Source organism: Trematomus bernacchii, unplaced genomic scaffold (assembly GCF_902827165.1).
Source record: "Trematomus bernacchii unplaced genomic scaffold, fTreBer1.1, whole genome shotgun sequence".
In the NCBI taxonomy this organism is placed as follows: Eukaryota; Metazoa; Chordata; class Actinopteri; order Perciformes; family Nototheniidae; genus Trematomus; species Trematomus bernacchii.
Window position 1 is genome coordinate 1852830 of NW_022988097.1, and position 16148 is coordinate 1868977.

The following is a 16148-nucleotide window of genomic DNA, read 5'->3' on the forward strand; positions in this document are numbered from 1 at the left end:
CACCAGCCCATGTTCCGTCCAGGGTCCCGTCTACGCCTGTCCCGCCAGGGGTCCCACCAGCTCCTGCTCTCGATCCCAGTGTTCCGGCGATCCAGCTGACACTGGCGGCGTACGTCGTCCTCCGGAGCTGTCCCGCCTCCGTCCTGCCAGTCCTCCGGAGCTGTCCCGTCGCCGCCTTCTTGCCCGACCTTGTGCCCGGCCTCCCGAGTTCCCCAGCCGCGGCCTTCGCCCTCGAGCCCCCTGAGTTTCCCCGCCGCGGACTTCCCTGCTCTGTTGCTGTTCGCCCGAGTCCCCCTTCTCGGCCTCTGCTCTGCCCCCGGGCCGTCTGCCCGAGTCCCCCGTCTTGGCCTCTGCTTTGCCCCCGGGCCGCCCGCCTGAGTCCCCCTTCTCGGCTTCTGCTTTGCCCCGGGATGTCCGTCCGATTTTCTGTGAAATCTGCATTTGGGTCCTGCCTGCTTCACTCAACCCTGACACAAGAAGAAGCTTAAAAACGTTTCTGGTCCTACCCCCCCTAGCGTACATTGTTCATGAAAATACAAGTTTAGGTCATCGTCATCAGCATCCGTGATATTGGATTCATTATTTTAAACAAATCATTATTTTGTACAAAACAACCAAAAATAAATAACTTTTACAACGACAAGAAATAGCAAGCATCACTTCACAGGTCCTGCTCGGAACCATTCAGGATTTGGTTTCTAAATGAGAGTTTTAGTTTAGATAAAGTTGCACAGTATTTCAGCTCATTATTACAGTTATTCCACAGATGAACACCTTCTGTTGTGATGCAATGAAGTTTGGAATTTGTTCTAATGGGTGGTTTAAAAAAAAAATGCAGTTTCCTCTCAACATGTGTATGTTTTCTCTCCGTGTGAAAAGTCCCTGGACATTATCAGGTAATTGTTCCGCAGGCTGAGGAGGTTCAACATGGACTCCAGGATACTCTGCATCTTCTACAGGTGCACCATAGAGAGTATCCTGACTGGCTGCATCACAGCATTCTATTTTATTTTATTTGTATTTACTTGCACTATTTTATCGGTTTTATTTGTTCTATGTTCTATATATATGTTGCACTGTTGGAGGAGCCTGTGACTTCAGTTTTTCATTGACATATCTACACTGAAGATAATGTACAAATGACAATAAAGCCTTGAATCTTGAGTCTTGAATTTACGGTATTTTTTAAAATAACTAATCTTCTGTCTTTTTTTATCATTTAAAAAAATATTTATTCTGTTTTTTTAGAGGTGTATGACTATTCTAACAATTAATATATGTTAAAAGAAAAAGGTTTAATGGAATTACAAAAACATTTCTTGTAAGGTTACAGATTTTTTGGGCAAAACATGTGATAGTTAATGTAAACTAAGGCTTTTGCAAAGTAAAATGACGTTCTTTTCTTTGTGTTTTACTTGTAAATGGTCTTAGATATACGGTACTTTTTTGTAATAATAAAAGTAATTTTCTGTATTTTAGCTTTTCTTTATCATTTTTTAAAGATAATTATTCTGTTTTCTAGAGGTTTATGACTCTATTCTAACAAATAATATATGTTAAAAGAAAAAGATTTCATGTAAAATTACAGTAATAGAGGCTACTTGTGGTAAGGTAAGTTAATGTTTTTTTACATTTTATCTCCGTAGTTTATTTTACAGTTTTTTTCCTTTTTTTAACAGACATTTTCTGGCGCCCCAGCTGCCAGAAAATATCAGTTTTTTTACAAAAATATTTTTACAGTATACTCAATACGGTTGTTTTCGAAAGAAGGATGTTTGCTGCCTGTGATTATTTGTTTCTGGTCACATGGCATGCAGAGGATGTTACAAAAGCTGAATAGTGTATCTCAGGAGCATCCATGGTGCTGTTTAAAATAGGTGCTTGTGCTTGTAAAGTGAACATCATCTATCCATGCTCACATAGGATCACAGGAATGGTTCACCCTGGATAATCAAAAGGAAACATAGCTTGTCGTTTGATAAGCGCTTGAAATTTGAAAAGCTCATTGATTTTTTTCCTTTTATCTTTTATAGTTAAAATGTATAGTCTGTCAAAAGTTTTCAGTTTCCATGTTGGTTGTCCCACTTCCAACAAAACCTTTCTTCACAGAAGGATGATTTTCCCTCCAATTAAAGTCAGTGATAAATGTGATACCCATCACTTTGTCTCCTCTCCCCACTCTTCCGCTCTCATTTTCACACCAACTTTAAATCTCCTGCCTCCTTCACTTTCTTTTTTTCAAACTCTTCCTCTTCTTCAATCTAATTATCTCTGACACTAACAGATTGCTGCTCAACATGCTGAGAGAAAAGGATAGGGAAAATATGGGAAAAAGTGAGGAGAAACACGGGATGGCTCCAAAGAAAAATAGAGAAGGAAGGGTTCATGAATCTCATCTCGCCCTCTCTGTCCCCAATGTAATAATTACGACTTGCGACGTCCTTTATTTTGTCCTTCACCCATGCTTTTTCACCAATCCTCTTAACAATGATGTCTATTGCTTTCCCAGTCTTTCACGTTTTGTCTCATATTTCTTTAAAGTTTTCCTCTTTTTCATCTTTAGCTCACCCTCCATTTTTCTAACTTTTTCCACACTCCTCTGAGTGTGCCAGACGGAACAAATTGTACTCTTTGTCCTGCCCTAAAAGCCCTAATGACATGGCATTGCTGGTGAAGGAGGTGAACTTGGATGAGGAGGAGGAGGAGGAGGTCGAGAATGGATTGGATACCCTAACTGTGGCTGCCGTTCCTGTTTTGACGCACCTTGCACCTGAGCAAGCTGCACGGATCCTCCAGATTTCCAAGGAGGCTCCTTCACTCTTGGCTGCCAGCCCAGGGAAAACCACCCTTGTTGAGCATGTCATCCGACTAAAAGATGGACAACCAATCCGCCAACGTCCCTACCGTGTCCCACAACAACTGGTAGAAGAACTGCAGAAAGAGGTAGAAGAGATGAGAAAACTTGGAGTGATTGAGCCATCCAACTCAGAGTGGTGCAGGCCGGTGGTCATCGTCTTCAAAAAGGATGGGTCTCTACGGATATGCATGGATTTCCGGAAGCTCAACTCCATCTCAGAGTTTGACGCCTATCCCATGCCAAGAATTGATGACTTGCTGGAGCGGGTTGGAGCTGCCAGGTACATCACCACCCTGGATCTGTGTAAAGGGTACTGGCAAGTGCCGCTGGAGAAGTCAAGCAGACCATACACAGCCTTCAGAACACCAACAGGGCTAAGGTTGAAGCTATCCGAAGCTGCCCTCAACCTCACACCAAAAAGGAGGTCAGGTCTTTCCTTGGATTGGCTGGATGGTTCAGGAGATTTGTGCCTCAGTTTGCCACCATCGCAGCGCCACTCACAGCACTGACCAACAAGGATCAGAGGAACCCAGTAACCTGGTCAGAAGACTGTGAAACAGCCTTCCGCACCTTGCCGGAACCCCTGTCCTTAAAAGTCCAGACTTCACCAAAAGGTTTCTGGTACAGGTGGACGCCTCTGCAGTAGGCCTTGGAGCAGTCCTGGTCCAAGGGGACCTTGGAGAAGAATGACCAATCCTGTACCTGAGTCGTAAGATGCTTCCCCGTGAGACCAGATATTCCACTGTAGAGAAGGAGGGCCTAGCCATTAAGTGGGCCCTAGAGAGTCTGCAGTACTTTCTGCTTGGGCGTGAGTTTCACCTGGAAACCGACCACCGTGCTCTCACCTGGATCAACTTCATGAAAGATCACAACAGCCGTCTTATCTGTTGGTACCTCTCACTCCAACCGTTCAAATTCATCATCCGTCACCGATCTGGCAAATCGAATGTAGTGGCTGATTACCTTTCCAGGTTGCCGCACATCGCCAACCTCGGGGAGGGGGAGGATAATGTGACTGAGCGGATCACAGAGTGACTGACTCCGCCACTGATAGCCGCAGCGGCGACACACACACATACACACACACCAAACATTTCCTGCTCTCTTCCGTTTGTCAATAAATAAGGTTAAATCATCACTAAAACGTCCCTTTTTCCCCTCCCTTTCTGTAGCGCGACCATGAGTGCACGCTTGTGAGTCTACAATTATTTAAACATACATTTAACTATATTACACGATACTTACGTGACGGGCAGCGAACGGAGTTTCGCCGCCGTCTCCCCAGCAAAGGGAATGTGGAAAAGACGGATGTGCATCACTTCCGTGATTTAAATAGGATATCATGAACCATGCAATTTATTATTTATTTTGCGTTTATTAATTATGGGGGATGATTGTGTTAAGAGATAGTTAACCTGTTTATGTTTGGGTCGGATAGTTTTCTCATGTTTGAGGGATTACATTTATGTTGACAATGTGGTTTTGAGTTAATTGTGTAGCTGTTGACGGTAAGCCTGTGGGCTATGGGTTCAAAAGGGACAGTGTTGGCCCTGGAAGAGTCATTCGCGAGATTGTTGCAGTGAAGGCAACAGCTAGGATGTGTTTAGAGGGATAGACAACCTAATTTTAATCCCTCAAATATGAGAAAACTATACGACCCAAACATAAACAGGTTAACTATCTCTTAACACAATCATCCCCCATAATTAATAAACGCAAAATAAATAATAAATTGCATGGTTCATGATATCCTATTTAAATCACGGAAGTGATGCGCCTTCGTCTTTTCCACATTCCCTTTGCTGGGGAGACGGCGGCGAAACTCCGTTCGCTGCCCGTCACGTAAGCAAGGGTGTAACTTTGGTTTGAGAAGTGGGGGGGACACAAAACAGGGGGTCCTCCGCAATGAAATATTTTCTCAATTTAATTCCATTTCCTGCCTTTCTACAAATATATTAGGGACTATAGTGTTAACAAATCCAAGAAAAATGTGTAGTGTATATAATGAGTGTGCACACTTATCTAGTATCCTATCCATGTGAACCTGTTTTATTTGTGATTACCTGACATCCTCTAGGGGGGGTCCGGGGGCATGCACCCCGGGAAGATTTGTTTCTTTAAATTGAAGTTGAATGCATCAATCTGGTGCACTTTGAGGGCAACATTAAGAGATTTATGGATACAGTTCTCAACACTCATATGAAACAGAACTGTATATATTTCAATAATCAAAAAGCCATTAGAATATGCTCACAACCAATAACAAATCATTGATAAACTCCTCTCTCCTATCTTTATCTTACCTAGTCTGCATTTTTTCTTTTTATTTATGCATATTTGACTAATCACTCCCCTTTCAAACTGTGTTTTTTATTTTTGTACTGACCTATAGTACACATTGGAAGGATTTCTTAACTTATTTTATACACAACTATATATTACATAGATGGAAATATTTGTTTACATAGATGACCAAACCGTTTGAGACCCACTGAGATAACTAGACTAAAGTTTACAACCTAATCACTCAGAGACTCCTTTACCTCCCTGAGCTGACGTTATCTCTCTCAGTCCGACAGGAGAGGACTCTCCCTCTCCTTATTGTTGAAACAGCTTCTAATCTCCGTTAGCTCCGAGCTAGCACCAGATGCTAACAACAACCCACGTAACTCTCTCAGTCTCTCTCTCTCTGTCTCTCTCTCTCTGTCTCTCTCTCTCTGTCTCTCTCTCTGTCTCTCTGTCTCTCTCTCTCTATTTCTCTCTCTCTCTCTCTATCTCACCCCTAGATTCCACCGGGTCCGTCTGCGGTGCGTTACGGACGCGTTACGGACGCGTTACGGACGCGTTACGGCTGCGCCGCAGTGCTCAAGGTGATCGCGGCCACTCTAGTCAATGGGTGCTATTCCACCACACGCGGCGCGTTACGGCTCAGACACGTCCCAGAAGCGGCTCGGCGCAGGGCTTTTCTAAAATTAGGATTGAATCCTATTTTTGTCGCGGCACAGCCGTAACGTAAGGTCGGGCAGGCAGGAAGTGGAAAGGTGACGAGCATCCGGGCCAGGCCCATCCCCCACATATACTAATTTTGCAGACCCCCCCTCCTTCATCACACCACCTTCACTACGACACGCACAATGGACGAGGAGCTTTTCATTCTGGAGGTGGAAAAACACACAATTTTATATGATGTAACCAATGCTTTTTATAAGGACAACATCAGAAAGGACAAGGCCTGGTTTTTAATCGCTGGAGTTTGTGGAGTGGAAGGTAATAACTACATATTAATGTTTTAAAGTTAATTAATACTTGTAGGTACAGTACAGAGCCATTCAGTAGTTTAACATGTTGTGAAAGTCATTAAAAAACTTTTCAGTAAACTTGCATTTCACAATAAAGTAAGATCTTATTTCTTATGAAATCATTTTATTAATCTGAATCTATTCATTGTTTCAGTCGACATTTGCAAGGCACGATGGAAGGCACTCCGGGATGCTTTTGTGAAAAACAGAAAAAAATCTCTCCCAAGTGGATCTGCAGGTGGCACGCAAAAGGGCTGGAAGTATACCGACCTAATGTCCTTCCTTTTGCCCTATGTACAGCAAAGGAGGTATGTATTGAAGTAAAAAGATATGATTCTACACTGTATTGAAGTAAACATGTATTGTTTGAACTGTTTTAGGTAATCACAAACGGGTTTTGATAAGTCACTTAGAATAGGAATGTTATTCTTACTTTCAAACTCACTGATCCAGAGATTCTGTGTTTCAACACACCAACATCCTTCTTATCATCCATAAAAGCCAGATGCGGTCATTAAGTCGTTAAAAGACATCGTTAAATAGGTGAGGAAGAGTTTAAATGTCTGAAGGAGGATAGTTTAGGTGAAAATATCCCCTGGGAAAGGAATGTAGAGTAAGATAAGGTAAAGATAAACATTGACTTTTGACCTTATGGAACTTTATGGTCCGAACTCTGATTGAACCAGACCAGAAGCGAATCCAGCCAGTCAGGGCACTTGGGGGAGGTGGTCAGTTTAAACAGCTCCTCCCCAGGGGCTCTCTAATTCGCTTGGGAGAAAAGTGGGAAGGAAGAATCGACAAATCTCCGCCCCAAAAGTAGATAGAAATACTGATGTTTGTGTGTGTAAAAATGCTTTTTTGGTTTGGTGAGTGGCAGGTCCTGATAACTGTGTCCGTATCGCATCACAAACCTGAAGTCCAATTTCTTTTTGGTTTGATGAGTTGGCGGGTCCCGACGCATTTATCCGCATCGCATCACAAATCTGAAAGTCCAGAGTACTCGAGTACTCTGTATAACTTGTATATGTGTTTGGTTTCCTACTAGAAGTAAACTCAGATAATTTGTTATAACTTTGATTCCGGTGTTTTCAATTCCTTTCTTAATTTAATAGAGATCCAGCCTCATCCAACGAACGGCGCGTAGCAGAAGTGTTCTGCTCCAACAGTATGCACATATTTTAATTTATATAATTTTGTAACTTTGTAATGATGTATTGCAAAGGGTATGAAAGAGTTTATTTTAAATTGCATAAATATGTTCCTATTGCATAAATTAATCCCTAGAAAAAAGGTTTTAATTGTTTTCATGTTGTTGTTTCTTTTCATATAGTTCAAAAAGCAGCTTGGGCAATCCTTCCCCTGTAGAAGACATGGAGAGAGCATGTACACCCATGTCATTCGAAGCAGAGGAACATGCCAGGACAAGATCTGAATCTCCAGCCCCACCACCTCTGGTACCCACAACCTCTGCGGAGAGGCAAAGGCCCTCTAGGTCCCGTAGCCCCAGGGGTCCCATTTCCACACCAGCAGCGGGCCAGCGGTCCACACGGGACACAAGGAGGAGGCCACAGAGCACAGAACTTGCAGAGCAGCTGTTGACTCTACTGCAGGAACCTCCAACCACACCACACATGCCAGACTCAGAATTAGAGGAGTCATATCACTTTGCTCTCAGTCTTGTGCCTATTTTGCAAAGACTGAACAAAGATAGGAAACTTCAGGCCAAAATCACAATTTTAAACTCCCTCCATAACTTAGAAAAAGATACACAACACCAGCAACATTGGCAGCCGATTGACAATCCCCCCACGTCACAACACTCATTTCACACCTCCAGGCCAGTAGCCTTTCGGCCAACTGTACCCCAACCCCCACGCGCCCAATCAACACCTATAGGGCCATTTGCAGACATGCTGTCCTCCCAACCCAGTCTCACGGCATTTCGTGTTATAGTCACGTTATTTAATCTATTGATTCGTGTGCACCACCACGATTATCCCCTTATTTTCGTGTCACACAGAACGATTTTAAAAGCAATGTATTTCTATTGGTAATGTGTTTCGTGCCTGCAACACGTCTTTTTCTCGGTCTGGTCGTGGAAGACCGGAAGCTGTGTGGTTCATAAAAACATGTTCTTACTCAATATCAAGCCACGATTATTGCTTTTATTTAAAATCGTATCATTTCGGACTGTTGTTGCCGTCTGTGAGGAAAAGAAATGGGGCTCAGAGCCTCAGGATACTGAAATCTGTATTTTTTAAATCTTTTTTTCCTTCTAATTTGTTATTCTTTTCAAAATAACACACTGTTATTTACTCAACAATAACACACAATTATCCGTGTTTTTATTTATTGGTTTAATTCGATAATCTCGGGCTATTTTGACGTCCGTCAGGAACTGAATTTCAAAATAAAGTCAACACGTCTTTTTCTCGGTCTGGTCGTGGAAGACCGGAAGCTGTGTGGTTCATAAAAACATGTTCTTACTCAATATCAAGCCACGATTATTGCTTTTATTTAAAATCGTATCATTTCGGACTTTTGTTGCCGTCTGTGAGGAAATAAAATGGGGCTCAGAGCCTCAGGATACTGAAATCTGTATTTTTAAAATCTTTTTTTCCTTCTAATTTGTTATTTTTTTTAAAATAACACACTGTTATTTACTCAACAATAACACACAATTATCCTTGTTTTTATTTATTGGTTTAATTCGATAATCTCGGGCTTTTTTTACGTCTGTCAGGAACTGAATTTCAAAATAAAGTCCGAAACAATACCAGAAACAGATTTAGGACTTTTCAATAATCCTCAGCGGTGATTGGATGTTTTAGCCGCAATGCACGTAGGGATATGGTGTTTATGCACACGTTTCTTTCGTGTCAGAAAGCACGATTTTCAAAGTAATGCATTTTAAGTGGAAGAATTGTTCGTGTCTCCTCTTCGTGTCTCGGGAAGCCGGAAGCTGTATTATTTTCTAATGTTTATTTTTTTTAACCATAACGGGTACTTTACACAACATTGAGTCAAACTTATCCTTGTTTTAATCCTTGTTTTATTTATGTTAAATTCTTGTTGTCGGTTAATTTTCCATTTTATTTATTAAGGTTTAAGATATCATTAGTCTTTTATTTTATTATTATCATGCTTGGTGTTTACACTTTTCTGCATTTTATAAGGCAATATATACTTTTTTGTTTTTGTCTGTAGGCTACTTAGGTTATTAAATAGTTATTGTGTCAAAATATAGGAAATGTATTAATATTTTATTGTATAATCGGTACAGGAAATGACATAATTCAGAGCACCACCACCGGTCCGGCATTGCTATCCATCCTCTGACAAAGTAAGTTGTGTCACTAAAGTCTGATGCATGATTTAATAATTGGGGCTTTTTTTTAAGCCTTTTCTCGCATAGTTCATCATACATAATGAACTGTTCTAAGTCTGAGAAATGCTTTCGCCATTATCAGCAAAGCAACATTAATGTGAAATTATTCTTGCAGGCGCCTAGCTAGCTAGCTCACGTTCAACATAAGCTTAATCTAGTTTAGCTACATTTATATCAGCTCATAAGTGGTGTGTGGAAAATATTTGTCTTAATTACGGCTACATACTTCGGTGTTAAAGTGTGAGTTATACGTTATCTTAATCGCTTTTGTTTTACACATGACAGTACTAACGCTGCCGAGTGGACATTTAACATATGTTTGGGGGGAGGGGCATAGTCCATGTGCTTGTTCCGCGTCTGAAACAGGAAACACGTACATGAACTCACTCAGTCTGTCTAAAGTAGTTAAACCGTCACAATGTGCATTTAAAAAAGCTAGTTTCACTACATAATTCACTTTTTCTGTTCTCTCCTGCAGCTCCTGTACCCACACCACAAACCCATACACTGATCTACACCATCATAAAACCAACGGCACTTTTAAGAGCCAAACTCAACCTATCTCTCTGTCTATCTACCTAGCTTTCTTATAGTTATTGTCTCTATCTTTTTCTATCATTCATTATCTATTTCTTCATCTATCTATCTCAATCTTACAATCTGTCTCACTATCTCTGTCTGTCTCATACAGCAGCTGTTTGTTTGCATATCTGTTGTGTCTGTCTGTCTGGCTGGCTGGCTGTGTTGCAATGGCAACAAAACACAACCCAGACCCCAATAATCCCACATCCAAAGAAGGGAAACGCATGGCTCTTGAGCTGAAGTATGAACACATGCTAGCTGAAGCTAAGGTTGGTGTTTTAATCCATATGATCTCATTCATTTCCTACTTGAATGTGGCACTATCTCTTATCCAAAAAATGCTGAACAGGCCAAGAGTAACTGGATTTTGGATCAATGTATAGGGCCTTTGCAAAACAGTTCATCATTACAACATGGGGGGCAGAGGCTTACTAAATAAAGCTTGTTCAACTTGTTTTACTTCATTAGTTGGATATGGTAGGAAAAACTTGAAGCAAAAATGTTCTTCAAGTGAATGAATTTCCTTTTATTTGTCCACTGTCATATGGTATCAGTTTATCAGCAACATCAACCTTACATGAGTTGTTACTTGGTCACAGAAAGCAGCTGAGGAGAGGAAACGGGCACGCTCTGTAGGAGACACTTTACAGTCCCCTAAAAGGGGCTGTGTAGGACGTGGCAAGCCGAGAGGGAGGCGTGGAGGGCGACGCCAAGGCTCAGCTACAGGTTGAAATCCCAATTATTTTACATTTTTATGAATTTACTAAGTAAATGGTTGGAAAATCTAATTAAAACACAGTAATTGCTTGTTGAGGGTCTACAATAATTCCAATATATAAACGCATAGTGACACTCCAGTCGGAGACATTCCCACTGTGGTGTCATAAGAACTATGCTTTATTTAATTTCACAAGCTTTTAAACAATAGGTAGATAATACAAATCATCAGTTATCTGTTGTTAACCCTCTGTGTGATGTTTTACAGTCACATCCCCCCCGACTGAGGGCTTCCAGTCATCCAGTGTGGAGGTTCTGCGTACTGAACCTTCAGCACAACATGAATTTGGTAAATCACAAAAATGGCTTTAAGTTTAAAACTAAAATCAATTTTTAAATAAATTGTGTTAGTGAGAGAAAATAACCTTATACACAACTGACAGTTCAGGACTCGAACGAGGAATAATTCAGTAAAGATATTGGCCAGTTCCATACTGAGCAAAGAAATGATCCTTGATTTTTAGTGTTCATCTTAAATATAGTCATTTACAGTTAAAGTTTCCCATTCTGTTCACAGAAAAGAATATGGAGAGACTCTCTGACATTCTTTCCTCATGTCCTCCTCCTGAGCCTCAAAGAAGCTCTGCCTCATCCTGGTCTTTTCGGCAGCAGAAAGCCTCAGAGCGCTGGAAAGAAGCGAGACCACACCACCTACAATGCCTTCTAGAAAAAGAGGCTGTTGGTCATCCCCTGTGTGGCCTCTGTTATTAGGTGAGATAACATTTACCTTTATTTAAATTACTTTACCTAATTGTAATTTTTCAGTATTAATGCTCAGTGCTCTGCTATTTCAGCTAGCATGCATGACTTTTGGGATGTTAGAAAACTGGATACCTAGAGAAAACCCACATGAAAATGAAAGTAATTCTAGGATATTATAATCATTTTGTATTTCCTCCCAAGGTGTAGAGAGTGTCTCCCCGAGGAGTGGTTCTGTGGAGACTGTGATGTACTTCATCACAAGAAACAGCCACTCCACAACAGGGACAGTTTAATTAATGGGTTTTTTAAACCAATTAGTCCAACAATGTGTGTTGTTAGAGTGGAAGGTGGATATGACACCCATGACCAAGGTATGCTCTCTCAAACTTGCATTTTGATGTTCACATGTCTCTTCGGCCAGCAGATAATGGTAATTAGTGCTTTTTTTTTTTTTTTTGACAGCTTGCATATTGCCAACTGTGAAGGCACCCAACTGCTCCTGTAAAGGCAAAAACTTCACTGTGGTACCAGGCAAACCAGTGATTTTAATTACCATCAATGGTAAACAAATATATATATATATTTGGATTTCTATTGAATTGTTGTTATATTTTTACTGTTGTGGGCTGAGGCATTGTGCTTCCAATTGGAGTAAAACCTTCATGTAATATCTGTTAATCTTTGACTATTTGTAGATGGAACTGTTGTAAAATGTGTCTTAATTATGTTTATTTACTTGTTCCAAGGGCGTTATGACTTGCATCTGCCACTATATGTCTGTCAAACTTGCCAGCAGCAGTGGACCCCCGACTTGAAAGTCCTCCTTAAGAGTGGATACTGGCCAGCTTCGGTCAGTATTTCCACACTTTACACCTTGGACCTCATGAGCTCCTTTGAAGAGCTCAAGGTCATCTCTCTGGGATTCTCCAGACAGGCCTTTGCAAAGCTGCTGGAGCATCGCACAAAGTGTGGAGGAAGAGTAAGTATAAATATTCGTTACCATATTATACATTATAACATTTCCGTAAATAGACAAAATCACAGCAATTATGTAATTATCTTCCAGTCTGGACCTGTCAACGGAGATGCACTGCAGCGCAGCTTTCTGGAGTTCTCCTATGCCTCGTATGAGGAAGACCAGCTCTGCTGTGGTGCTCCTTTCATCTGCCCTGCCTGCACGCCGGAGATGTTGGCTGTTTCTGCCGATGGAAACAGGAAGCTCTATCGCTTTCGGCGAAGTGGAAGGTGCTGTTTTTACAATGTTGTTATTTAACTTTTTTGATTACTGTTTATATTTCATGGATATATTTGCTAATCTTTTTTTCCTTAGTTCTGATGGCAGCACCTTTTTTAATGGGCTCTTTGTAGCAGAAGACAGCGCGGTGGCTGCATTTGTCGACAAAATACAGAGATCACTGAAAAATGCAAGTTTTTATTGGTCATTTTACCTTATAGGTATATCACAAAAATAGCCATGTATATCTGACCTAGACTTTCTTCAAATTCAGCTACTTCTCCTTACCATCTACTCCAAAATCAGATAATTAGAACAAATGGTGTAGATTGTGATTCCATTGCTTTTAACTGATTTGTCATGATGTAATGCATGTCTTAGACCCAGGGAAGAGGCACATGTGGGGACTCCCAGTGGACAGCAGCGAGGGAGACGTCAAGGAGGGCTTCTAAGCTGGATGAAGAAGGGATGGAGGTGGCTGTATGTCGCCATGGGTTTCTTTTGAAGGCCTTAAATATGTACAGGGGGGAGATATTCGCCTACCCCCTGTATCTTCAAAAGGAACTTGTGCCAGCCAAAGCCAAGTTCTTCGCCATGGATGTGGCTTGCAAGTACTGGCCGTACATGGAGAAAGCTGCAAGTGTCCTTCCTGCTCTCCAGGAGCTGACCACCATGAAGCCATTCCTCAGTGTAATGCATGCTCGAGCCCATGCTACCAAATGCGAGGTATGTGAAATATTTTTGTATCACGTACATTTATATTTTTTATATTTATAATACTGAAGTAGTAAATATCTAAGATATACGGTTTAGTATAGTAGTATGTAGCCTCTTTGCACAACAATTCCAGCAACCTTTTACCATCAGATTATATGGAGTGGGAAGAACCAGGAGGGAGCAGGGATGACCGCCGGGGAAGAGGTGGAGCAGGTCAACAGCTACCTGTCCCGTTGTGCCCTGACAACCAAATACATGTCCAAAGCAGGTGAGTGGAAGGTTTTGCCCTATTATTGCATACTTTTTTAGATGACACATCATAACCTCATTATTGCTTTCAAAAGCACGACTGGACATGCTCACAGTGCATGCTATGGGATGGAACAGGAAAAAAGGTGACTCCCTTCATCAGGCACTTTCCACAAGATATGTGAAGGTGAGCCTCCTATTAAAGGTGTTGTGTCCTTTGTCATTTGCACATGGCTTGTTGTTAATCATAGCAAGTTTTAATCTTGATAAATGTCCATCGTCTACTGTTTATCAGACTAGTAAGAGGCTCCTGGAAGAGACTGCAAGTCTTGAGGAACTCAAGACGGAGCTACATTGTGTCTCAGATGACATGGTGTCGACGTGAAGGAATGGGCATCTGGTAAGCACGACGAGATAACACCAGCTACATATCATTGTCCATGACTGTTTGAATTTACAGATTTGATCCTAAAGAGCAGCCAATGATATAAGGCTGATTTTTCATGCCACGTAATGGGACCCTCACTGGATTTCAGTAGACGGGGACATAATCTTCAAGCAATAGCAAGCCAACTATGTGTCCATGTTTATCTCTGATATGTTCCAGTTTCCATAGTTGTACCATCAATTTGTGTTAAAAGGTGTTACACAACTTTGTTTCTCAAAACCGTTACGTGTTGTGTAACAGTACATTTTACTGCCACTATTATTTCTACAGGAACATCAGAAACATCGGGTACTTCTGAAGACATCCTTCAAACAGCACTGCAGCAAAGCATTGAGGGGCTTTACCTAAGTGTGAGGCAGCGGAAGCAATCCCATTACAGACAGAATGGTATAACAATATAATGTTTTAGGTTGCAGATTCAACCTACTGAATTACATGTTTGGAGTTTTAAACATATTGTTATGCTATAATGAAAATGTGACTCATGTATACATAACTGTGATTGGATTTTAGCTAACTTTACAGCCAAGAAAAAGATACTGGATCAAGTGATGCTTACACGGAGACTGCAAGAGGAGAAAGGCATCCTATTGTTGGAGATGGCGCAGCATTGCACATGGTTGCAGAACATGGCAGTTGCTCTAAAAAATAAGGTGGCTGAGGAAGGTAAGTTGAAAGCAAAACTTAACCTACCTTGTAAAGTATGAGTTTTAAAGGAAAAAAGTCAGCCCAAATCATTCTTGGTCACAGAAATTGGATGGAGTATAATGGCCTTTGCCCATTTGACCCGGCCATTTTACATAATGAAGTCCCTTGACAGTGACAATCATCTTTATGTACATGGGAGAGAATATACTCCATTGAAGTGCTCTGGCCTCGTGAAGCAATCTTACTGTATAGTATGTCCATATAACAATATTTTGTGTATTTTCAGATGTAGACAAGGGGAATGTAGGACTTGGGTGCACCCTAAGAAGGAAGCATGCTGAGGCGTCGGAGAGGTTGCAGGTGGTACTGCAGCAGTACAAGACTGCTTTAGGTCCTGATGCTTCTTTCCTTCAACATGAAGAGGAAAGTCAAAGTGGCCTAAGCAGTCCAGACACCAGTGAGGATGAAGGAAACATCATTTAGGTAATTTACTTAGGAATTAATGTACAGTATCTTTGTTGATTTAGCCTCAACCTAGACATGTTGCTGTTACTTTTGTATTCATTAATGCTAAACATACATTGTGTATTCAAAAACCTCAAATGTGGGTTCTGATCTGCCCCTCTTTTTTGTTTCTCTGTATTTCCCCAGATTGCTCTCAAGCACGAATATCCGCCAAGACTTGATGTGCTATCAGAAATGTAAATACTTTACTGACTTTATATTTAGAGATTGTATTCATACTCCTCAATGGAAGATCACCCTTGAATATGTTGACCATATGACTTTTCCCTATGCCGCAGCATCAGGCCAAACATTTCACTTGTACACAACTTAAATGTTATTGAACAAAATGCTCAGCGTCCCTGGAATGCATCCTGAGCAATGAACCATTCACTTTTGATCCTTTTTGAAACACACATGTCCAAGTATATCTTGCTGGTTACCAAACAACTTAGTGAGCACATCATTGTCCAAGAGCAGGAGGTCTTTCCCTTTTTTCCCAGAACGGGATGCCTATGCATTATTATTTTCGATCTCTTATAGGATTTACCTGTCATTAACTTTATATGACTGCACCTGTTACACTGCAGGCCAATAACAGCTTTGCTCTAATTGTTCATTTTTGTTTCTTTTGCGTTACTTGCTTTTATTGCTTTGTCAGTTATATTTCCTTTTTGATCTCCAGCTATTAACCTGATTGATTGAAGTACTTCAATCAACATGTACAATGCACAGTCTTTTAG

At 41.1% G+C, this 16148-nt stretch overlaps 1 protein-coding gene across 3 annotated transcripts; it reads left to right on the top strand.

Moving 5' to 3' along the window:
* Nucleotides 1-10310: 10310 nt before the first annotated feature.
* LOC117475197 lies at nucleotides 10311-15364 on the top strand. Of its 3 annotated transcripts, none has more exons than XM_034121355.1 (16): nucleotides 10311-10395; nucleotides 10726-10852; nucleotides 11112-11192; nucleotides 11421-11614; nucleotides 11807-11976; nucleotides 12068-12166; nucleotides 12352-12584; nucleotides 12672-12850; nucleotides 12936-13029; nucleotides 13221-13565; nucleotides 13707-13824; nucleotides 13901-13992; nucleotides 14101-14205; nucleotides 14524-14640; nucleotides 14767-14919; nucleotides 15188-15364. In XM_034121355.1, exons 5-13 carry the CDS (start codon nucleotides 11931-11933, stop codon nucleotides 14188-14190), a joined length of 1296 nt encoding a protein of 431 aa, XP_033977246.1. In that variant the 5' UTR covers nucleotides 10311-10395; nucleotides 10726-10852; nucleotides 11112-11192; nucleotides 11421-11614; nucleotides 11807-11930; the 3' UTR covers nucleotides 14191-14205; nucleotides 14524-14640; nucleotides 14767-14919; nucleotides 15188-15364. The 3 variants fall into 3 exon arrangements, with proteins under 3 accessions (XP_033977246.1, XP_033977248.1, XP_033977247.1); XM_034121357.1 differs by having other exon boundaries at nucleotides 14779-14919; XM_034121356.1 differs by lacking the exon at nucleotides 10311-10395 and having other exon boundaries at nucleotides 10662-10852.
* The last annotated feature ends 784 nt before the right edge of the window (nucleotides 15365-16148 follow it).

Excerpts from the sequence above, each read along its gene's own strand:
- LOC117475197 (XM_034121355.1), top strand. The coding sequence starts at position 11,931 with ATGTGTGTTGTTAGAGTGGAAGGTGGATATGACACCCATGACCAAG. Across the intron at positions 12,851-12,935 it reads CGCTTTCGGCGAAGTGGAAG|TTCTGATGGCAGCACCTTTT; the intron begins GTGCTGTTTTTA and ends TTTTTTCCTTAG. Across the intron at positions 13,566-13,706 it reads CCCATGCTACCAAATGCGAG|ATTATATGGAGTGGGAAGAA; the intron begins GTATGTGAAATA and ends TTTTACCATCAG.